Source organism: Rhododendron vialii, chromosome 1a, assembly GCF_030253575.1.
Source record: "Rhododendron vialii isolate Sample 1 chromosome 1a, ASM3025357v1".
Taxonomy (NCBI): Eukaryota; Viridiplantae; Streptophyta; class Magnoliopsida; order Ericales; family Ericaceae; genus Rhododendron; species Rhododendron vialii.
In genome coordinates, this window is record NC_080557.1 from 6731309 (window position 1) to 6756741 (window position 25433).

Genomic DNA, 25433 nt, shown 5'->3' on the forward strand with positions numbered 1-25433 from the left:
GACAAGCAAGTAGAAGTAAGATATTGGGCACATTCATGATTTCAAAACAACTGAAAAAAGAAACAAGAAAACATGTTCGATGAGAGGAGTGGTGGAGAGTTATCAGGGGGGAGTTTGTGAAACAAGACGAAGGATCACACAGTCAGCATATAAGATGAGCATTCTGGAATCTGGATTGATGAAAGATCACGCAGTCCAGAATCAGGCTCTAATTAACTACCTACTAAGAAAGATGATTGGTTACACGAGTCGGGACCGCTAGGCTCCTCTCTTCTAAAAAATCCGTACATTCCCTTAGTAAGATAAGCGATGAGATTCAGAATAAACGTTCAGAGCAGAAAACGAAGAGAACGATATATTGGAACACTTTAGCCTCTCATGTATCTACCAAACTATATCTCCACAATTGTTTCATGTTGCAGAAATTCCATTGCCTGGTGACAGCAGCAGGCACTTTATACATAAAAAGTTTCAAAGATGACTAAAGCACTAGTTTAACATACAACAGGTAAAAAAAAAAAATTAGGTACTTTGGAAAGTTAACCTACAACAGTAAATGGCAGCATCAGTACATCACCAACCAATACACAAGATTTAGAGCGCTTATAGACTGCCAAAGCATATTGAAACTGCAATTAAGCCCAGATATGTGCAAGTTGAACATTGGTTGAGCGCGATTCTAAAAAGTCACCGGGAAGCAGAATCATCATATGTCAGGTATTTCACATATGCCACAGAGTTGGAAGCTTTTGGTCCTTTTGGTTAACAAATTCTTTGTGGTCTCAACTAACGACGCCTCCTTCCTCTTTTCTCAGCCGGATAGAATGGAACTTTGGTGTCAAAGCTGGGTGCTGGCCCCAAAATCGAGTCAGAGTCGGGTCCCATTGAAGAATTCTGGCCCCTTTTGAGAGGCCTAGGTTGTGGTGCCTCAGGAGGGAAACCTTGGGATAAAAATGGAGGACGAATAGCACTTTGGGGTGGAGAAAAGGGTACAGGCCGTGGAGGGCCTCGAACTAAATTTTGAAATGATGGGTTTCGAAGCTCAGATGGAAAAGTAGTTGGTCGACTGGTTGTTTCTGCCAAAGATCTCTCTGGGGGGCACCATTCGGGCATGTCATCATCATCATCAAAAATATTCTTAGGATGGGGAAATACGGTAGTACTACCAGGAGTAGTTGTAACTTTGTTTTGGACACTAGAAATTTCCCCCATATTGGGCAAAACCGGTATCTGGGGTCCGTGGTCACCTATTAACTTCAATGATCGCTTTCCTTCATTGGCAGTTGAGGGAAGCTTTGAACGATCCGATCTTTGTCCGGAAATTGGTATAGCCGGTAAATTAGGCGTTCCTGGCAACACCGACCTATCTGTATTCCTAATACCTTCGGCAGGAAGTCTCTTGTCCAACAAAACAGACACTGGAGGCTTCGTCATGTTGGTTTGGGAAATCCCGCATGCAGTTCTGAAGTCAAATTCAGGAAGATCATCGTCATCTACAAAAGTCGTGGCTTCTTTTAGTTTACCCAATGAGAAAGGTATGACAGGTTTTTGAAGCTCCAAACTTGTTTTAGGTTGCTCTGGAACTGCCACAGAATTATTGGTTTCAGTCTGCTTTTTGCTTTCAGAAACACTTCTTTCTGCACTCTCTAGAGCTGGTTGCATAACAGGCAACTTTTTTCCCGTTTCTGCTGCCTGTGGCAATGGAGATACAGAAGGGGAGTTCAGAGGCTTCTCTGACAGAGGATTGCTCTGACTCTCCGGCTTCTTATCAACTGAATTCGAAGAGGTTTGGTTTTTCCGCCAGACCACACAACCGATCATTGAGTCTGGTTTGTCTTCAACAGCTGCCATGCCCTTGAAGAAACCATATTTAGCAAGGATTGTGATTATGGCATCGCTGCGAGGACAGATGTAAAGATCGATACCCGGTGAGATCGGTGCTCGGCCTACTTTCTCCGCTTTCTTGTATCCTTTGGCAATCTGAAAATGTGAATGACAACAAAGAATCCACTCCTGTTACCAGATAAATTTATCTATAGTCCTGCTAACCTCTGCTCATTGATGGATGCCGAAAAGTTCATTTAATAATTTTTGATTTCCATTTCACGGATATTGACATACATTCCTGGATCTCATACCCATTTTTCACAGGTACCAATACACTTTTTGCACATCCACTATTTATGAGGAGAATGAAGATTCAATTAGTGCTGAGCTTGAAATAAACTACACCAACCTCTTTCATGCCAGCGAGACCAGTTTCAGAAGATCCTTCCTTCCAGCAGAGCGAGATTACCTAAGAACAAATAGTTTACTATTAGCATTTCACCATGAAAAAAGAAAGTGCATGATATTAGTTTTCAGCTAATTGCATTTTCAAAACAAAGAAAGTCCTGCATATCATCACCCTCATCTAGCATCAAAATACGTTAGCAGTATCAGTCTATGATTAACATCTAAGCTCGTAAACTATTGCCTAGCCAACAACATGGTTGTTCATAAAACTCCTGTGCATAGATAATGGACCATTTTTTTCGTTATTATTGGTGGTTTGCTCTTTATTTCCATTTTCTTTTTTGATATCCAAATAAACCAGGGCCATAAAATGTCTTGCCATAGAATCAGAATTTTCACGAAGAGAATACCTGTAACACGTCAGACAAATAAAGGTTTCTACTATTATTAGCCAAAATTGGAAGTTGAAATCACTATCTGCACTTTTGCATGGAAAAAACTCAGCCAACACAGTCATTGTGTTGTAATTAAAGCTTCTCTAGATCCAAATTACCTAAGTGTCCCAGTAGGCAGTAACAAAAGGACATTTACACTACCCAGTATGCCAGTACCTTTAACCCTAGTGAATCCTGAATTTCACCTTCCATTTTTGGAAACACCTGCCGATAAACATTCCCCAGGTAACCTACTCTCAATCACGTCAACCTTACGATAAATGATCATTCAGAAGGGAAGTTGTTAAATTGGTACGAGGGAAGGGTGAATTTTGACGCAGGCATTCACTAGAGCCCACAAACAATTCGAGTTTTCTCTTTCAAGCTTGTTCATTCCATTGTCCACACATTTATCTTTCCACATTAAAGTTTTTAGATGAAATCAGTTTATAACCTACCAAAGAGGGGTAGAATCCACCTAACTCAGGCTAAGTTCACCTATTTGAACAAATCCAATTTGGAAGCAAACAGGGTAAAACTAAGTCAACTTGGTAGCACAATAAGTTCAAACAGGACCTGCTCAAAGTCACAAAATAACTTCAACTTATCTTGCAACTCTTTAAATTCAAACAGAAATAATTTCAGATGAGACTACATGCAACTTACGTATGTTGATCTACATCACAATTCACAAGTATGCAATTAACAACTATACAGTGACATGAGGACCACAGTATGGTTCTGAAAACTGCTCTGAATTTAACTCATTCAAATCTACTCTGATATGATGCTTATACTCAGATCTCCTATTTTTGAAGCTTATCTATAATCTCTCCCACTATTATAATTAGCAACTCAGACCATGTTGTTGATAACTTCACATGGAATTAATAATACCAGCTAAGGCATAGACACCCAAACCTATTATTTTGCAGCAGAAGCATTAAAATATCAAGTGTTTGACAAGGAGATGAAGTTATAAAGTACAGACAATAGCAACATGACTCATCACGGTCCAGGAGAACTTAAACCTCTCCCAAGAGCACGCTCGGCTGTTCCCTATGCTTCCATCTCCTCTATAATGACCTCAATCTCCAAATCAATCCCCTATTAACAGCCTCTGGGTAATTCATGATTTACATAACATCACTATTGGCACAAACACTCTATTGCTAACCTATTTTCCAGAAAGATTCAACGATGAGTGTGTATATGATACACCCCACATTTATTCAAGCCAGAAAGCCACAAGGGGGATGTGTTGGGTGATCTCCACTTGATTGTGATGCCGTGTTGTATTTCATGCCTTCCTCTCTCGTATTCTCATCAAATGTAGCTGAGTGGTATTAGTTGAACTCAGTATGGTGCTCTATGCTAATTGGGGTTTCTTTGCAATTAGTGGTCTATGCTTGCAGTATGATATGGAATCTGTAGGTTGGTAAGAAGTGTTGGATGGCCTTCAATTGTCTTATTGGGTAGATGTTGTTCATCTTGTTTGTTCACCTGGGGTATGACCCTTAAACAAGAAGCATGTTCTTTTGTATGAAACACAAATCATTTACCAGAAACCAAACAATTAGCATATTCATCATGTTTAACAGTTTTCCCTTCTTCCTTCAGCAACTTCATAATCATGAATCTTTTGCAGTTAATCCACTTTCAAATATCTATCCAACATATTTTCATTTTCTTTCATTGTCAATGATCACCATACATCCCTCGTGCATATTTCTAGGACACTCATTTTAACACAAGACAGTATCAGTCTATGGTTTTATTTACTCTATTCCCACCTTATTCAAATGATCAAAAGTACCTGCACAGAAGGATTCCAGGAAACCTAGGAGAAAGAGAACAGTTGAAATCACTCTAATTGGGAGAACAAGTTACTAACATTTAATGTCATTGTTGTGCCCTTGGCAATTTATGCATTCCTGGTCAGAATTCAATTGATTAAGTTGCTTCCTTTTGTTTTCTACTGGCACTCCTGGAAACAACAGTTGGTTCCTCCCAATTGCCACACCACCCCCCCCCCCACAAAAAAAAAAAAAAAAACTAACGTTTTCATAGGATTTACCCCTATTAGATAAAAGTACGTGTCTGAAAAGTTCGAGCAGAACACCAAAGAATCTACTTTGAATTGGAGAAAAATATCACTGCTTACAGCTACAAATTGAGGTATTGCCTGAGGTCCTTCAAAATAGACATTTTCCCCCCCAGAAAATCTCTTACGCAGTGTAAAATGCCACGTTATAAACTATGACATGTAAGAGTCAATACATTAGAGAAATTTTTTCCTTCATCAGAAAAACTTGAGTATCTCAATCTGAGAGGAAGAGAAGTGCATTAGATAAATTTGAGAAAGAGACCTTGCATTAGATATTCCAAATAAAAGAAATTTAGTTTCTCGTTGCTCTGATTTTTGATAGTACATACGCAAAATGCAAAACATGGTTTGTCACGTGTCCACTTCCATATTGATTTTCTTAACAATCAGTCTTATATATTTAGCCATTTCTAAACAATAGCCACATATACAAGTTAACTAGAACTGTATACGACTGGCTCATAGTGGAAAAACTTGCAGATAAAACCACCATGATATACACGATTATGTTGGGGTTCACAAAGATAAACTTCACATTTCTATCATTTCCCCCCTTTTTGGCTGTGCTTTGTGCTACTTTTTGCTAGTGAATTCAAAAGGTCTTTTTATGTGCTGTGTTCTGGAGGTTCGTCCTAATGATACTTTCTAGGTATTCAGTCATTGTCTTTGTATCTTCAGTTTGTATGGTTTTTGTGGTGTATTTCTGCTTCTCTTTTGTCAATTTGTGGTCATGTGCCTCTTAACCCTAAACTCTGTTGTATCTTTGTCTTATCTACACACAATGATGTTCTCTTTCTTCCACGAAAAAACTATGTTAAGGTTGATGACATGGATTCTTGTGCATCATTCAGAAGAATACATGCATATTAGGTTGCATTCGTGTGGTGCTTTTTGTTACAATATTTACACCTACATCATTTTACCTAATACTAATGATGCGGAGCAAAAGTTCTGGACTTATGATGGTTTATATTTTCCTTGTCTTAGATGATAATCCTTCCCGTGAGGTGAAGGATGAGGGGACAAGTAATGTCCTTCACTGAAAAGAACATTAATTTCAATAAGAGTCAAAAGGATCGATGAAGCTTCCTCAACTGTTTAACTAAAAAATCAGCATTTTTGTGTTATTAACTTATTACGGCTCATTCTCTGGCTCTAAACTGAACAAACTCATTAACTTCGAACCAACTACTTTTGCAGTGAGTTATGCCCCAGTGAATGACAGCATAACCAATATGGAAAAGAAGGCTACATGTAAGTTCATAGGTCAAAGAATATATTAAACGGTAAATCTGTGATTTTAAGTAGATAAAAGCACACCAGAGGTTTACCTTTTCCAATAACAGGAAAAGCAGATAGCATCTGTATTGCAAGCAAAGGAAGGTCAAGGAGCTTATGGATCAGCTTCTTCTTCATTGTGAGGTTGTTCGAGATCATTGGTATTTATCATAAGATTCATAAGAATCATAACCAATTTTGATGGTAGTTTTGCAATTATTTTGGCAAGGGCTTCTGGAGTCTCGCCATGGGTTGTAATGGATATTTATGAATCTTATTTGGTCATGGACTCATGCATAAAATATAAAAAGTCTGACAATTCCACTCCCCGATCTAAGAATCGAAGTCCTAGTAGGTATAGATTAATAGATGCCTTCAATTCGTTGGAGAACATGTTTCCGAGAATTTGTGAAGCTTTTCAAGCTCTTTTGATTTTGTGATGGAATGAAGCGCTAGTTTCGAAGTCTGATGCTTCTAGGAGCTAAGAATCGACCCTTTCGAGAAGGTGGTGTATCTGGTATCCCGATCGGATAGCGACACTCCTCGGACACTCCTGGACACTTGACTAAAAGTGTGCTATGAACTTGTTATTGTATAGAACTGCATGCATTTTGGACACTGGACACATGTTCCCATCACTTAGACACACATAAAATCATTGGACAAGTTTTTTTTTTTTTTTTAAAAACTCTAAATCTTAATACTGTAAATTGCTTATGAAACATATTTCTTGACTACGATATTAAGCCATTTTGTTCACAGAACATTTCAAGTATGTGAAGTGGTTACCGCAGAAGCTGCAGCCTGAAGGAGGAGGCAAGCCTAGCCCAATATTCCAGTCAATGGGGGTGAAACCCACTCAATAATAGTGAATGATATCAACTTCATTTTAAATCATAGTGAAGATAATTGTTACATAAAAATCTAAGAGAATACTGTTTCCATGAATAGATATAAAATTTGTTCATTGTTGATGTGTCCCAGCCATTCCGTGCCCTATTTTTTGAAAATTTGATGTTGATGTGGTTTCCATGTCATGTCTTGTACTTGTCCCGTGTCATATCTGAACTTCTTCTTTGAATGATTTCAACTTCCTTTCATATAATAGTGAATATGGTTGTGCTTCCTAAATCTAGTATTAGATTGTTCATCACCAACTCATCCAAAAGCTTAAGTTGTTAGGAGAGACACAACTTTATTATTTATATTCTCAACACGCTCCCTCACGTATATCTAGGCTCTAGTCCATAAGCGGGCTAAACACGTGTAAATTTTAATCATTAGGTAGACTATGAGGTTAGAACACATGATCTATTGCCTGCGCTGATACCATATTAGATTGTTCACTACCAACTCATCTAAAAGCTTAAGCTATTAGAGAGAGAGGCAACTTCATTATTTATATTCTCAACACTAAGCAACAACAGCTTCTTCTTCTTCACTTCTACAGCAAGTTTCTGCATCTTAAAGCCTCTAAACGCTATAACCAGATCAGGTTAAACCCAGTTAGTTTAAGAGGTGCCTAACTTAAACCTCTTGAACCCTTAGAAATCCCATATCACAAGCATCACCCCCCTTTCCTTCAACATTTAACGCTCATTTGCAAAATACCAGAAAACTAGCGAGGTTACGGGTTGGCAGGTATTGCCCGTGGCACCCAGAACAACCCCTGAACAGGCCCCAAAAATCCTTTCCAGTCATTTACAACCTCACAGTTTAATTTCTCTGTATAAACACTAAATCTAATAGCGTATGCTCTTTTTCAGCTCCCAAAACTAAAATCAGCTAAAAATCCTACTTCTCTGATACATCATATTGGTTTTGGGCTTGATACTAGCAGGAGAGTGCTCACCACATGTCTTACATCAGTTGGCCGGTGAGTGTTGTAAAGAGGGTGGAAAATGTAAGGATGGTGTATGTGTGGAGGGAGAGAAATAGTTTATCCCACCTTCTGATTTTTGGTTCAGAGGGAGGTTCTGGGAATCTTTCCTCTTTTCAATGGGAATTTTACTTTTATTGATGACCTGTCTTAAGTTCCTATCTTCCTAGCGTTTCTAAAGATTGCACTCTTTTGGGTGCCTTATATAAAATGAAAATGGAATGAGTAAGTACGAAATACTGGATACTGGCTGAGCCAGATTTTGAGGCTGCAGAAGAACCTGTCATTGAGAAGATAGAGAATTATCAGAATACATTTAATTGGTGATTGTATCAAGTTTTCAAGTAACTCCCTTAACCACTAAATCCCAGGCAACATATTATAACACATCTTGATTATGTTTAGTCAAAGGCCTGATCACACGTTTTAGGCTAAACTTAATTCTAGGTAATGACAGAAACTGATCTCCAGCAAGGGGATTAATTGGTGTCCAGAGTACTATAATAAGCATCATCACTGCAGCTGCTGTCTCTTGAAAGACTTTTATAACTGATATATCATTAGCTTCCCCACAAGTTACAGAATACTTTTGAATAGCTTTCTTTCTTTTTTCTGTATGTATTAAGATGGCACCCATTTCCGAAATGGCATCTTAAATCGTGACCAGTTTAAATGCAAGACAACTAAACTTAGATGGTCATTCTATAGAGTTCATGCCACCTCTGAAATGGCATCTTAAATCATGACCAGTTTAAATGCAAGACAACTGAACTTAGATGGTCATTCTATGGAGTTCAGACGCTCATGGAAACAGAAAATAATCATCACTATATGGAGATCTTCCTCTTTGGAAATTGAATTCTCCACGCCCTTTTTTGACATCTACATTCCTTTTTTTGTCTTCTAGCAAAAAAATTACATGCACTTTCAACACTAAAATCCAAAAAAAGGAGTGTAAATGTCAAAAAAGGGAGTGTAGAATTCAATTTCCTCTTTCATTACTGATAGACCACAATTTATTAATTCCATTGCTTCCTGCAGCCAAATACTACCCTCTGTAAGACCAATTTTAATTGTAAGACCATTGCTTCCATTGCCGGAAAGTAATTCCTTTTCCCCCCTAAAATTATTGGTTGCATGATGGAGATGCTCAGACATATGAAATCAAGCATTTATAATTCAAGCAGCTTATGTGCAAAAATCACAAAAAATAAACAGTATCTTACCATCAATCCCCTATTGCGTGAGCGAGGAAGATCTTGAATATATTTTTCGAAAGCATCTAATCTTACTTTGCCTTTAACTTCTACAGATTCAGACCAGTTGATATCAAGCAACTTCTCACCACTACACAGAAGTCACAACTGAAAAGGTTACCATATGAATATTCAAACTTATAGACGACATAACATAGATTGTTAGCCACAGCTATTTATTCCAGAAAATGGTGGGCTGATATTTGCAACTATATTCTACAAGACCCTTCTAGATGATCATTGAACTGGGTGTCCAACAAGCTGAATGGCCATTTATGTGCATCATTCAAATAAAGTTACAAGAACAAGAAACCTGAGCAAAAACGGCCATACAAGAATTAAATAATATCTTCCATCACATGAATAACTATCCAGAGGTAACCTTAGGTGGTACTTGGGATATGATCATACACATGTTCTGAAGGCAAAAACATTTCCTTTCAACTACGACAAACTAGGAAAAGGATTCAAGCCGGAAAAGGGGGAATTCTAAGTAAAACCAAGAAACTAAACAATATAGGGTCCACCAGTAGACAACAAGCAACAAGAAGTTGGGGTTATTGGTCTACATAATACTCTTCTATTGTACATAAGACACTCTCTGAAGACATGTTGGATGCACATAAATTTCCCACCTATCTTTTGCTATATCTTTTTAGTTAGACACATTGGGGACACGCTAGAAACATGTTAAGAGGTTAAAATGCAATTTCGGAAGTTGGTCCAGAGTCAAAATTTCCCTAGATATTTGGTTTGAATACTTGCATAGTGACAATGGATTGGTATCATCAAAAAAGGCAACACTATTTTTTTTAATTAATGCAATAGAAATAATGTTTTCCACTTTTACATGAATTCTTAGGTTACATTTATAAAATGAATATTCATCATAATTGAACCGTCCCTAACATGTATGTGTCCTAAATTTAGGAGAAATAACATGTCCATGTGTCCGTCTCATGCACATGTCCTGTGTTTGTATCGGTGCTTCTCAGCTGGTAATGTACGAGACATATCTGGACCTACTAACAGACCAGCTAAATATCAGTTTCAGATAGGTTTTTGATCCACTTTTTGGATAAGAATGGGCCATCCATAGGCCACATGTGTTGTACTTTACTCCATCCTGACACTTAATCGAAAGAAGAAAGCTAATCATACACGAAAGTAGGCTCTGTCAAGTTTAGTTGCGCATATTTGAATTGCCATTAGTACCCTTCCAATCTCAGCTTGCGTCCAAGAAGTTGGTAGATCATAACAGGTGCTGGTTTTTATGCCTTCTTTAACAATATCATCCCCTTAATCAGTGTGATAAGATTTCAGCCACTATACTTGGAAGGTGTGGGTGAACTGATTTGCTGGTGTGGAAGTTACCCTCCCTCCTTAGGTGGTTTCTCGCTTATTTCAGTGTGGTAATACCTGTGGGAATCTCCTGCAAGGGTTTAGTTTTTTCAAGTAATATCACATTCATCCCTTCCCACTAAAATTTCTGCGCGTGGAGCCTTTTGTTCAATTTCCTGTATGTTGATGATAACATCCAACAAGCATACCTTTGGCCTCAAAATGTGTTTGTTGCCTAACTTCTTGTGATTCGGAACCCGTTCAAGCAGTTATTTTTCAACAGGGAGATAGCGTCCTCTGCCTAACCTATTTTAGTTCCTAATTGGTGTTTCAGATCAGGTTCTCAGTCGTCATTCCAGGCTTTCTAGCTGATGGCTGCATGATGTAGAATTTGATGCTATGAAATTACTCTATCAGATTAGCCCTATAATCCTTTGGGACATATGGCAGGGAAGAAACAGAGGTAAATTTGACAATCACAAGATCAATGTTACATGTATCATCTACAATAACTTCCATTTGTCAGTAGAATCTCCTATTCTCGACAGTTTAATCATGTCATTTCTTTTCAAGCTCCTGGTCAGCTGGATTACACATCCAACTGATTAGTACAATCCAATTGTGATAGGTGTCCTAGGGGTAATCCTAGTAACACTGGAGGTGGTGGTAGATTGAAATTTGCTCTCTTGTCAATTTGGATGCGGTGCTAACATATTTGCAGAAGTTGAGTGCTTCTTTGTGGCATTCTGACGTGTGTAAAGCGCGAGATTTTTGTTGATATAGAATGGGATTAAAAAATTCTCATGGATGAGGTTCATGGTACTTGTTCTGCTCCTTGATATTTGTCTCAACAGTTCGCTCATTTATAGACTGATAAGCAAATCGGTGATGTGATGTTTGGAGATGCTGTGTCTGAAGATTTTCAGAGCCCATTGAATCACTACTGCAGCATTCCTTTATCTGTATTTAAGCTGAGGTGATGCTGTTGGTCCTCCCATCAGTACCTTTTTCCCCTGGTAAGAAAGTTTGTTCATGCCTCTGAGGATACGTTTAACTACCCACTCCTATTATTTTCAGGCTCAAAACCAAACGAGAAAAACAACGGAATCATGCAATAAAAATATTTGTTTGCAAGACATGAGAAGAAAAAGGATTTTTGATTATTAATTTACTTCCAATCGGGTTGTTGCCCAAATACAATAATATGCATTAGGTTGCAAGTAAAACTTTAGTATCTTTCATAACATTAAGTAGGTTTGGGATCAGTGTTAATCATCCCCTTACAGAACAAATTGATAGAGACGTGTAGCCTCATCAAATTAATGTGCCAGGACATGAAACTCTATCATGAAGAGAGGGGGAAAAGCAAAAATCAACGTTATGAGGCTCTGTTGAGTTAAGCTTATTTTGCATGCATTGGATAAAGCAAGGAGATTAAGCCTTTCCTTCCGACATTTCCTGGATTCAACAACCAAAAGGTCAAGAGAAATTGAACTTCTGCTAGAGCCTTAGAGATTTTTTATACCAGAGGAAAAACTATCAAAATACTTGTGACTACGAGTTATAGAAATAAGAAGCGTCATCATACACAAATCGCTGCATATCTAGTAGAAGAGGATAAAAAGAGCCCAGATTGATATTTTGATCCATGCGTACATGATTATGAAAGCAACCAGCACTAGCAGGCTTTCATTGCAAACAAATTCAAGGTAATACTTATTATATTGGTGCAGTATCCTAGACAATATGCTCTTCCAATCAAAGCATTCCAAAAGGTCACAGAGGCATCCTCACACCCACTGCAACCTAACATAATACGTATTGCACTCTTATTCTAATTCCGTCTGTCACTAATTGGTACTGGTTTGGTACAGGTTTCTTTATCTTCCATATCAACCAAGAGTAATAATAACATTTGTAATGGGAAGTTGACCTTTTAGAATCATTGTATTCAAATCATATCAATCCATATACACAAATAAGAATGTGATCAATAAAGTATTAGGTGGAAAATGAAATAGAAGTAATTGAGTAAACCTTTTAAAGAAAGCAACTGCAGACACGACCACGGTAGAACTCAGTTGAACAGACCCATCCCAGAGCTTTTCAGCAACTGTAGAAGCTGGTTTTCCAAACTGCAATTTACTCTTTTCATCTGATACAGGAGAACCACGAGTCTGGTCTGTCTTTTGACCACTCTCCATCGTGCTAGGGGGACAAGAATTTTTGGGTGATGACTCTGGCAAGGGTTGCATCAAATTCTTCATATCTGATGCTTTTTCAGTCTCCTTTATTTTGACAAAACCCTCCCCCTGAACTTGTTCTCCATTTGCAGAAATTCTTCCTAAAGTAACACCTGAAGTCCCCCTACTGCTGAGTTGTACTACATTCTGTGAAAATATAGGATTTTGAATTTGTTCTAATTGAAGGGAAGATCCCAAAGAGGCTGCTTGTACAGATGGGAAATCATTAATGCCTCCCTTATTTGAAAAGCCACTGCATTGTCTGAATTCGAAAGAAACACCACACTTATTGTCTATCTCCTCAAAACTAGAAGCTGCCTGATTTCTTCTTGTATGTGCACCATCAGATTTCAAAAAGGGCAAAGATTGATAAGCTTCACTCGGGACCACTTGGGTTGGCCAAGAAATGCCAACAGACGCTTGCATATTGAGCAAGTCAAATGATCCTTTGTAATCTAGAGGCTGAGGACACACTTGAGAAGAAGTGTTGAATACATTCACGGTTCTATTTCCATGGAGACTCAGATGAGAACCCGGAAGGACAGTCTGAGTAGGAAATTGATCTAATTGATCTTTTTCAAATTGATGCCCCCAAGATGTTAGTTCAATTGACTTGGCTTGGTTAAAACACAAACCACGAGTTTTGTCTTCTACATGTGCACCTGAATGAAAATTACTATTTTGCAGGTTTGACTCCTGCTGAGTGTAGTATTGCAAATTTGAGTCAGAAATGGCACCCGGTTGATTTAGGGCTGTTGATTTCCTTTTCCTTGATGATCCACTGAAAAAATCAACATCAAAATTTCCGGAGGGAGGTCGATTTATCCTGTTCTCCATATGATTCTCCAGAATCCTTTACAGAAGGCATAACATCACATTCACTAGTTTCTCGTGCACATATCTCCGAAATAAGAACCTTCCAAGCTTCAGCACCTACAAGCAAACACACTGCTTTTGTTCAATAGATGACCCCAAACCTCTAATAATAATATCTATTCTCTTCTAATCAGCAATCCTTAAACAGAATATCAACACCAATCAACGGCAAGCAAACAAAAGATTTGACCATACCAAACCTATAAAAGAATTTAACAAACCATGAGTTGGAGTTACAAAAATACTTTTTGTCATGACAATAAATGAGAGAAAGGTTACTTGACGTAATGAAGATTTGTAGAGCACCTAGGGTATATGATTATGATTAAGTTAATAGTTGCACTCTAACAACCCCCTAATATGTTATTAGTAGCCTCAGCGCAAGTGCAAAAGGTGTATGAAATGTATGCAAAATGTAGATTTAAGAGTGGCGGGGAATAGGCCAAATGAGAATTGGCATTCTAATAGTTTGGCCTTATCCTCACCTGACATTCCTATGAGCAGTGGTTTGGGGACCCATTAAAATTTACCTAGTAACGTAAACCTAATACGTTTTTCTAATTTTAATCTGTGAATAATATAATCTTTAGGGACAAACCCAAAAGGAGGGGAGGGCGTTCAAGCAGAAAGAAAGGAAATGCATGGAGAACAAAGCCATTCCATAGTTTGATGCCATCCTAACACCAATAGTAACAGTGTTCTACTCACGAAAATAACTTAGACCTCATGAAGGAGCTGACGCTTCTGTTATTTCTACTTAGAAATGAAGGACTCCATACATGGTAGACCGGCAGAAGATTATTTAGCTCGGGTTTCAAAAATATGGCTCGAATTCCTGTTTTGGTTGGCAAATCACATTTTTCCATCAACCAATTGTCCCATTAACTATACAGTGATCCCAAATCCAGACCCTTTGAATCTTTAATCAAGAAAAATAACTGGTGTTACTTCTACTCCTACCACTCTAACACTGGATTCTCTAATTTCCTCTCCATCTATATCCCAGCAAACTATTCCTTTCTCAGGTGCAACAGTGGAAGTATTCACAACCTCATAATCAGCCACATAAGTCCGCTAAAACAAACGCAAGTCAGTCCCCCAACCTTTTCCTTCCGCTGTGTCCTTTGTTTTAGTAACAAAAATCCCCGCAGGTACATATGTCCATCTCCATTATGTATCACATCACCTCAACATCACTTCAATCCATAAGGACAATCAGTGCTATGGGACAGCCTTGTGAGGCAACACAAAGCCATGATGAGCCAAAATACATTCCCCGAGCCTAATCAAAATATACTAAGGCATAGGGCTGACTGATCTGCATTCAGATGCTCACACATTGCCAATGTCCGTTCGGGAGGTCACACCTCTCCAATATCCATTCAGGCAATTGCATATCGCCAATGGATTGTGATTTTGGCACTCCAAAAATTGATGGAGGGGCTCCAAAACTGAATTGTATTGATACACAAAACGACGTCGTTTTGGAGCCCCTCCATCAATTTTTGGAGTGCTAAAATCAATTTCCATCGCAAATCTCCATTTGGGCATTTGCATATCTTCGATCCCCATCCACAAACATGACAAAAACACATTAAGTTCTCTGCACCCCTTGTTGAGGATGCAACCATTTCAATCCTACGATCACGCAAGGATCATTGGAAGCGAATAGCAGAGCGAAAGCGATATGTTGTACCATCAACATCAGACAGGCTTGCTTTGCTTCGAATTCTTTAAATTTCATTGTCTTCTCTGGTTCCGGCCAACAATTTTAGTGATATTTAATTTTCCCCTTCTAGAATTGTTTGCTACTTGCTAGTGAATAAACCTTGTACAGCTAAAATCTCATTACCATTAGCGAAAATCACATAAACAAACCATAGTACATCCTAACATTGAAAAGAAAAATTACACCAGACTCTTGCTGACCATCTGATTTCTTCAGTTAATCTATTATCCAATTATAGTACAGTGATGGTGTGCCTAAGAAGTTTGTAAAATTCCCCATGCAAAAACATCATTCATTGAACATGGCATAATCATTAACTTTTCTTGCTTTGATGACAAAAATGTGGTGGTTTTCCTTAATTGACTTCATGAATTGTTCATATGTTCTTTTCTAATTTCTCCTTTGTCCCCTTGGAAACAGACAAGTTAAGCTTATACAGGACTGGGAATTGCAGATATGAAAACGTATCCATGACAAATACTCAACAAGAGAACCATTATTTCTCATAACTGACTCCTAAAAGCATTTCTTTCCTGCAAAAAGTATTCACCTAAGAAATTAAATCCACAAGAAGGAAGCACTTTTCCAATTAAGATTCCAGCTCTTTTACTTTGTTCGTTTTTTTCCTCCCTGATGTTGGCAATGGGTTTTCTGTTCCAGGAAAAAATGAATACAGCTTTGAGGCAACTTTCAAATGCATCAATGATTAGGTACGTGGGAAGACTGAGCAGCCATCTGTTCATTCCCAAACTCTCTGTTTTCCATATCAGCATAGCATCAAACTTTCAAGCATCATACTTTTCGCAAACATTTACTAGTCAAAAATCTCCTGTCTGGTTAGTCCTATAGAGCAAGCCATAGTAGTTGTAAACCCCTGTGATTGAACACTGACCAAATTTGCTACTCTATATATGTTGTTTTAATAGTTTAGGCATTTCAGTTTCATTTAAGATTAAGTTCAAACTTCAACAACCTACTATTTAACAACCCTACTACACAATCTTCAGCGTCGTCAAAATCCTTTTTGTTGTATCATATCCTGGACATGGTATGGTATCCTGAAGCAATATGAGCTTTTGATCTGTGCTAGGGCCATAGTAAACCCTTACAAGTTGACTGGCATCAATGTTAAATTGGTAAGCTCCACACTATTTACTTGAGTCTTAAGGAATACATCCAAAAGACTGATGAATTTAAGTTTTAAAATATGTAGATGTTAGAGCTTGTCCTGCATTGGCTCATTATAACTCTCCAAAACTTGCATGAACCTGGCCGGTCTTTCCACTCATTGCCAATTGATTTTGAGTTGGATGCTTTGACATGATATTAGAGTTAGGCCTTCAAAAAAATTTGGACAAGACTCTTGATAGATAGCCCCATTTTTTGTACCTCAAGTGCATATTATTTCGTTATGGTCCCTATTTTATTAATCATTAGTTTACCTCTTCAAGAGCGGGTCAAGGGTTTTAAATGCAGGCGAGTGGTTGAGCTTATCTCACGGTGGTTAGTTATTACCTCCAAAGTATATGAGTCTAAGCAGCCCCTCTACTCATCGCAAATTGGTTTTGAGTTGGATGCTTTAACAATAGAAAAAGGTGAGCTCAAGTTGTTCCTATATCTTTTTAACTGCATTATGACCTTATGGAATGCCTCAAAAGATCCCCGAGCCTATGAGTATGTAGGTGCATAACGTAGCATAATATTACATTCTTCCCTTGCAGAATATGTGATCTATACTACTTTGGTATTTTGTTTTGTCGCATCTCTCTCTTTTTTGGGTATACCTCTTTTACTTTCCCTCACGAAGAAGAACGATGCAATCCATTTTAGTTTCACAGACTAAATAACAATTATGAGAGAAAAGAAGTTTGGAGCTTTGCATAATGAAGGTAGTAAAGATAAGTCGTTCTCTATCTTCCAGATTGGCTATTTTGCAGGAAAGTTCACGTTGAGATTGATTGCTTACAAGTTTTAGCTGGGCCAAATTGTTACGATCCATTCAGTATGGAAATATAGGATGCAAAGTAAAAAAATAGAACCACACTGTCTCTGTCACAGTAAATAACCAATTTTTGTCTTTCATTTTGAGATACAAGTCCACATTTGTAAGGAACGAAGGTTGCTCTTGGACCAATCCAATTTTAGCACTTCGAACGGCCCATGACAATTTTCTTTGTAAACAAAACCTTTGGGAGAATAATACGGTAAACTGTGGTATCATGTACTCTCATTCATTTTAACTACTATGGATAAACTTTGGTCATCAAATTCTCCCATTTTTCCCATTTAGGCTTTAGCGGTTTAGCCAATCTGTTGCACACTATTAGGACACAAGTAACCCCTAATTCTTTCTTCTTCAGCTCTTTCCCATTCAACAATAGAGTCTGCTTAACATTACATAATGAGTCAAATGTGTTATCGTGTGATGGTCATCAGTGGGCATTCTAGATGCATGGAGCCTTTCACCCACTAAGTATGCACACTGCAATGGTCATCCTTAATCTCTTCTTCTCTGTAGATACAAAATTATATAACATGCCTGAACATCAATATTGTAAAGCAGAACGGGCTTTTTGAAATGTCCGAGGATACAAAAGCGAACCACCTGTGTAACCGTTCAACAACTTTTTTTGCTTAAGTTGTAGTCATGCAATCAAAAATTATACAAAAAGAATATCTCTATCCCAAACCCCCACCCCCCGCACCCCCCCCCCCCCCCCCCCCCCCAGGTTTGTTAAAAAGGAAAATGTCAAAGACCAAATCTCTCCCGCCCCATACTTCCACACGTTTCAAGCAATATTCCTAATCCCAAATTTTACATTTACAAAACTCACCTTTGTGTCACCCAATTTGAATGGAACGAAAATTTAGCAAAAAGTCTTTGTTACAACATTAAGATAGCATGGGTAACTCTTGCATAGGTAACTTTTAAGCTCACCGGTAACTCTTGCACATAGTAACTCTTACCGCTTCAGAATTCAGATTTTGTACTGGTGTGTTGCACAAAAAGATATTCTTCTATTATGTATTATAAGTGTGTCACATACATCATCATACTTTGATTGTTTGAAGTGATGAAATCATCATGAAACTTCAAATTTGTTGTCCTCCAATTGAAAGTTGAAACAAAATCAAAATAATGTTTAAGCTCATACGGGAGATAGAGTTTCTCATTTGGGTTCCATCCAAATAATTTAAGGAGGACCCATTGATCCATCAGAAGAACTCATTCATTCATTAAAATTACAAAACGACAAAAATACCTAAAAGTATTATTCAATTATTATTTGTACCTATCTATAGCAACTGGTTTCGCATCTTGGTGCAAATACATAAGCAGCTGATATACATATACATCTATGTGTGTGTTACATGTATGTCAGCCATTGCTAAATTTCTCCACCCAAAAGGATTTGTATATTCTTTTCAATGTAAACAACCAAACATTAAAAAGGTCACGAAGAATTGAAAGCTATTGAATGTACACGGTACACCTATGTGACAATATAGAAAATGATACGTCAATAATGTCCAAGAAACAAAACATATCGAGTACAATTAAAAATGGTGTTTGACAACAGCAAAGATAGAGGCCTACAGAATTGACACAGATATTAAAAGAAAGGATATGAAACCCATATTGCATCCAGAAAGTCTATCCACACACACTTTTTGCACAAATTGTGCACAGTTTTTTTTTTGTGGGATCCACCACGAGTCCGCACAAATGATTCAAACCGTTCAGTAAATGTAAAATACTTTTTCAAGTGTCTCTTCAAATAATTAGCTCAATCCGATATCTATAGATGGTCGATCGAATCATTTAACTTTTCATTATCCAAAAATCTCAATAAAAAGTTTGTTGATTGGATCAAGAACCTATAGGTATTGGATTGAGCTGATTTTTCACGAGAACCCTTGAAAAAGTGTTGTATATTTACTGAGCGGCTCGGATCGTTTGTATGAGACCCGTGGTGGGCCCCACAAAAAAATGTGCACAATCTGCGCGCTTTCATCTGTGTGTAGCAGCCCTCTATTGCATCGGCCAGTACAGTTTGAGACTTTTGAGTTATTTTTTACGTAGACGGAAATGGAATCATTACTGGTACAGTACTTGCTTGGAATCTTGGTTGAACTCAAATAGTTTGGTTTAGAAACCTTCAATAATAATATCCACAACTTAGTAAACATTTTACAAGTGATGATTTGAAGGAACTTCTTTTTTCCTTTTTTCCCTTGGAGTTATTAAAGACGCTTTGTTATTCCTCAATCAAAGTGGATGAGATTTCTACTGTCCAACATTCTACTCAAAGTTAAACAGCTCTCTATCAAAGGGAACCAAGTAAGATTAAAATAGAATTGAAAATACAGCTTTATGTATTTTGAAAACCACAAAGGACCCCAAATGATTGTCGAGCTCATGCAAAAAAAGAAAAAACACTATGTTGCTGAGGAAGAATACCTTAGACCGTTGTTAATTCTTGTAGGTATCAAGGATTTCCTGACAGTTTCGCTGACTCGAAGATTTAGAGCAACTCCCCACAACCAAAAGAACTGTGGGAGAAACAAAATTATCATCAAAAGAGAACTTGACATAAGACAGTAGGAAAATATGTGGTTGCCAAAGAAGTGGGCCTGTGTATAGTGCAGATGGGAATGGAAAACTATAAGCCAAGGTCGTGCAATTTTCAGCAACATTCGAGTCTGTACGCGAACGATATTAAACAGATGATTTGCCACTGAATAACCTGATTCCATGTAAGCAAATACATATTGAGCAAGAAACTTGGCTGCTTTCACATTAAGTAGAAAATGGGAAATTCTTCAATACCTTCATATAGGATCACAAATCCCACCCCAGATTCTCATTTAACAATGTTTATTTACTTATAATAGGAACTATCTAAAACCCAAAGAACAAAATACCAAACAAACCTATTGAAATGGAAGACTTGACTGCCAACCAGGAGTGGTTCACTTGGACTAATAAGGGTGGAGGTAAGGGTGATAAGAAGAGTAAGCTAGACAGGCTACGGTTAATCAGGGTTGGCAAGATTGTTTCCCTGAATCAGAGGCTTATTTTGCTGTTCCCGGATCTCTGGTCAAAGTCCCATTATCGTAACTATATTGCCTAACTCTGCTGAGAAGAAATAGAAGACCCTTCAAATTTGTTAAAATTAGGATGACTGATCCCATGCGTGCTCTGATATTCTTCCACAAACTTGGTCTAAAGGTTATATTGTCATCCAATGCTCATGGTGTGTCTGAACTTGAGGAAATTTTCACTGGAAGTCTTTGTCAAGATTGTTATACTGATATTACCAGAAGAGGCTGTTGAAGACAAAGAAGCCTTGATTAAATTCCAAGAAAATTATTCTCAGGTCCTTTTAGTTCTGCAATTTAGAATCTGGAGAAGGAGCAGTTGTTTAAGCAGATGGATTTGAGCAAGGCCCAGATCCTAGTTGTTCTCATAGGAACGTAGCATGCAACAGACTTAGAAATAAATGCCGATAAAAACAAAAAAAACAGACTTAGAAACAAAATTCTTTCTGCAACAATGATCAAGGACAGAGGATTGTGCAGCTATCAAGAAAGTAATTATGAGTTTGTCAAAAGTTCAAAACTGTTACGGACACCAGATTTTCTTGCAAAAAGGATGAAATTAGACCTATGAAAGATAAGTTGCAAGTTAGAGTTCCACCAGAGACGAAGCGGAGTTTGATTAGACAAGTTTCATATAGAGATGAGGTATGCTTTGTTTCCCATCAAAAGGGATGAGTCCCTAGGACCAGATGAGTGTGATGCAGCTTTTTGTGGGAAGAACTGAGGTGTTGTGGGATCTAATACAGTGCTGTTCAATTATTTTTTATTTTTATTTTTTATCATTACTGGGTTACTTCAACAGGATTAGAATGCCACAGCTCACACTTTGACCCCAAAAACTGGATGACCTTCATCTATGAAGGATTATAGCCCAATTGCATGATTCATTGTGGTTTACAAATCTCAGACCAAGATCTCAGCTAATAGACCATCGCCTATCTTACCTTATGTTATCCTTAAATCTCAGTCAGTCTTCGTTAAAGGCAGATCTCTAGCTAACAACATTCTCCTTATGCAAGAGATTGTGCGGAACCAAGTTTGTTGGGATTACTCACTCGATAAATATCATTTCCTAGCGGTGAGGATCCCAACAGAACGCTTTCTACTATTCTGGGAAGCAATTTACATAATGGGATGTCCTCCTCAGTTCGTAGTTTGGGTCAGAACTGGTGCCTCTACTGCTTGGTATTCAGTAGTTATTAATGTTAAACTAGAGGGACTTGTGCTTCTACTGCTTGGTATTCACAGTACCCACCCCCTCCCCCCACTTGTTCCTTATGCTAACGGAGGCTACAAGAGGTGTGTTCCTTTTTGTTGCTTGTGGGGCTGATGCTGTTTCTCTGACTTTTGTCAAGGAAGCTCTGGATGAGTTGTATCAGTTTTCAGGACCACAATCCAATATGCAAAAGAGCTCTATTTCCTTTTCTAGCGTGGGGACGGACCTTCAGACCACATTATACCCTATTCAACCCATTCCTATTGGTCACCTCCCAGTAAAGTATCTTAGTGTGCACCTGATTTCTGCTAGGCTCACCATGTTGATTGTATACAAAGAGAGTCATGTTGAGAGTCAAGACTTGGACAGACAAATTGTTGCCTTCAGGGGGAAGAGGAGCACAACTAGTTCTGTCTGTTCTTTGGAGTATGCAGGTCTATTGGTGCTCTCTATTTGTTTTCCCGCAAAAGCATAGTTTTCATAATTGCACAATACATGATTTGATTCGCAATTCAATTCATGATCGATGCAAAATGATAAGAATCCATAGGTGAATCAAGATTTAGACAGAATAGGTGACGAACCGTACGATCCGCGGTTTGATTCACGCCAATTCATGCAATTGTTGCATTCAGCAAAGATGAAACTACTTTTACCTTCAGTTTTTATGTGAGAGTGTGTGTGGAGAAGATTACTTCATATAGTGTTTAAGTTCAAAAAACATATATTTGAGTGTAAAATTTGTTAATCATTTGTTGACTATAATATTTATTGTTATTTGGACCAATTTGCCAACCTTCTTTTTCTCATTTTTCTCAAACATTAAACAATTATTCTAGATATGTTCAAGCCTAAGATACCATGTTTTCATGAATTATCTAATACTACTTTGATGAAATTTTCATAGTTTATCATGTAATGAGTCAATAGACGGGCTCAACATATTTATAATGTTATAATTTTAATTGCCACGCTATAACTACACAAGTAGTTGTGAATATTATTGAGTATAATATCCTACATGAAACCGAATTTTGAAAAATTGATCCCTTTAATTCTTGTATCCTGTAAATCATCGATCAGGGTAGGCTTTAGAGCCTCAGACCAACCAATATATGTTGCCACATAAGCGAGTTTCTTACCAAATAGGCTAATAACATTGTTAAGGATACACTTTTTACTGTCTAAAGGCAGCTTTCATTTTTACAATGAATCTTTAATCTTTATATGCGTATATGTAAACATATGTATATATTATTCGTATCCTGACCGAACTTTTTACAATCCACGAGATGGGCTTACGCGTTCAAAAGATCCAATAGAAACGGCCATTTTGATTCACAATTTGACAGCCTCGCTCATGAGATCTTGAAAGATATAGATAGAAAGCATTCTTACAGCTTTTTCGTGGACTGGGGTGGCAGTTAAGCAATCTTGTGTTGAGATTTAGCAGAATCAAGTGTGTGCTACCAACTATGAAGGATGACTAGGCTTTAAGTCCCTAAATATCTCAAATAAAGCCTCGATAATCAGATACTCATGGGCTATTAGTAGACGAGAGACACACTAGGGTAAAATGAATTCCATACTTTCTTAAATTTCTTTATTAAGCAGAAGAATATGAGGCACATGCCACTACCTCAAGATTCTCATTGACAGAAAAAACTTTTGAAGATCAGGAAATTGGCTCAACCTTTTATCACAACTACAGTAGGTAATGAACATAGTACTTTCCTACCGATCGACAATTGTCAAATTGGCATCCAATGTCACCTGGTTCAAATCTTTGGGGAAGGGGTAGTTAGAGTCCAACGCAGTTCTTTGCAAGTTAACGTGTCTTCTTCATTGAACAATAGACATTGGAGGTGGCTACGGCGGAGAAACAGGTGAAGCAGGCAAATTATAGATAAACTCCTCATTCTTTTGTCCCTTTCATTGATAAAGAAGACTAAGTGGTGACCCCAAGGGATTTGGCGTTTGGCCAAGTGGACATGAGAAAGCAATAAGTGCTTGTCCTTCATGAGGACGCATGTTCGAATCCCATGGAGAACCTTGGGGCCACTGGAGGGTTTGCCCAGTCATTAACTTCAGGGCCCCAAAAATAGTCGAGATCCGCACAAGCTAGCTTGGACATCCGGTTAACAGAAAAAAGAAGATAAAGTGGTGTGAACCCCAGTTTTTCACGGAGTTTTCTCTGTAAAAACAACCTGGAATGGAATAAGAAGGGTTAGACAAAAGGTTCCTTGTCGGCTGTTGTATGGATCAAGAATGTAGGTACAATTGCTACCGAGGATAGGCTTCTAAACTGGAGAACAATGATTGAAAAAAACATGTGTCCTCCGTAACCAAGCTGTGGAAACACATGGTCACTATTTTTTAATGGTCCTTACTCATGAAACATCAGTTGCAGCATTTCTTAATATAAACCATAGTATTAGGAGCAAGGCTCCCTGGTTTAGTGAGTTAAATCAGATGATACAAAATCCGAGGGGGAACAGATTTGGGATTGCTGCGATTAAGTTTGCTGCTGCAGCTACTATCTACCAGTTGTAGTTACAAATAAATGGAAGAATCTTGAAAGGTTAAGTAGCAGAATGCAGAACTGGTCAGACTACAGTGAGCAAGCTAATAAGGGATTAATTAGCTCATGCGAAAACATGAAAGATACACAAGAGAAGAGCCAATTGTATAGCTTGTAGTGCGTCAACCAGAATTCAAAAGTGACTTCAGTAGCAGAAATCGTTGCTTGTTTTAAATCTCTGTTGTAACGGTTGTTCTGGGGTATGCCTCAGTACCCTAGAAAGTTCTGGTTTTTGGGAGATATGGTTTCCCTTTGTTTGCGGAACATCCATGTAATGTGGCTGGACAAGGTCTTTTGTAATGCTGAATTGGCTTCGGGTTTCTTGAATAAGAACTTAAATTACCAAATAACGAAAAAATACGGAACGAAATAATTCCTTTCTCCTGCCAATTTTCACTCCACATTTTTTAGGGTTTTTTTTTTAGTTGAACTCTCCATAAACAACTAGATTCATATGTCCATCTACCTACACACACACACACACACACACACACACACACACACACATATATATATATATATATATATATATATATATATAAACTCTTGAAGCAAGACCATCCCAATAACACAAAACATTACCCTTTTTCAACCAGATACCTAAGAAATCGAAAGCAAAAGATACGCAATACTAATCGATCTAGAACTCCGCGTAATTTAAGTTACGAAAGAAACAACAATGGAAGTACTAGTATATAGGTATAGCTGTTCTACATATATGTATTTATAGGTGTTCGTGGATAAGCACGAGAGATGTAAACTACAATCGGACTGAAACAAACCTCATTCCATAGATTCTCGATCCTGGAGTTCCGATTCCTCTCTCTCTCTCTCTCTCTCTCTCTCTCGATTCAATAAGAAACCAGGGCTGGCTGAAGAGGTATAGTCAGAAACTTGTGGGCCTGCTGGGCTGTTTTAGATTGGCCAATCCACGTTTTGTCAAAAGTTAGGATCTGTTTGGGTTTACACTATTCTTTTCCTAATTTCCGAGTCCAACCAAGGCCGGCTATTAATAAATTCGGGTAGGGATGGCAAAGTGAGCCGAACCGATGGGTATTTGAACCGTAATAACCGAAAAATTCTCCGTGGGTATGGGTATGGGTGAAGCCTTGGATAACCGAATGGGCATCGGTTTGGGTATGGTTTAGCAGATTT

At 38.0% G+C, this 25433-nt stretch overlaps 1 protein-coding gene and 1 long non-coding RNA gene across 5 annotated transcripts; one reads left to right on the forward strand and one right to left on the reverse strand.

The window, feature by feature from the left end:
• Nucleotides 1-337: 337 nt before the first annotated feature.
• LOC131300138 (uncharacterized) lies at nucleotides 338-25222 on the reverse strand. 4 transcript variants are annotated; one of them, XM_058325861.1, is made up of 7 exons: nucleotides 25061-25222; nucleotides 19841-19932; nucleotides 15929-16029; nucleotides 12568-13706; nucleotides 9160-9280; nucleotides 2237-2296; nucleotides 338-1980 (listed from the first exon to the last, which is right to left on the reverse strand). In XM_058325861.1, the coding sequence occupies exons 4-7, from the start codon at nucleotides 13608-13610 to the stop codon at nucleotides 787-789; spliced, it is 2418 nt and encodes an 805-aa protein (XP_058181844.1). In that variant the 5' UTR covers nucleotides 13611-13706; nucleotides 15929-16029; nucleotides 19841-19932; nucleotides 25061-25222; the 3' UTR covers nucleotides 338-786. The 4 variants fall into 4 exon arrangements, with proteins under 4 accessions (XP_058181844.1, XP_058181830.1, XP_058181837.1 ...); XM_058325847.1 differs by lacking the exon at nucleotides 15929-16029; XM_058325854.1 differs by lacking the exon at nucleotides 15929-16029 and having other exon boundaries at nucleotides 12568-13721.
• On the forward strand, nucleotides 18832-19917 carry LOC131300174 (uncharacterized). The gene is made up of 2 exons (XR_009190880.1): nucleotides 18832-19031; nucleotides 19428-19917. It is a non-coding gene; the product is annotated as an uncharacterized LOC131300174 (long non-coding RNA).
• Nucleotides 25223-25433: the final 211 nt, after the last annotated feature.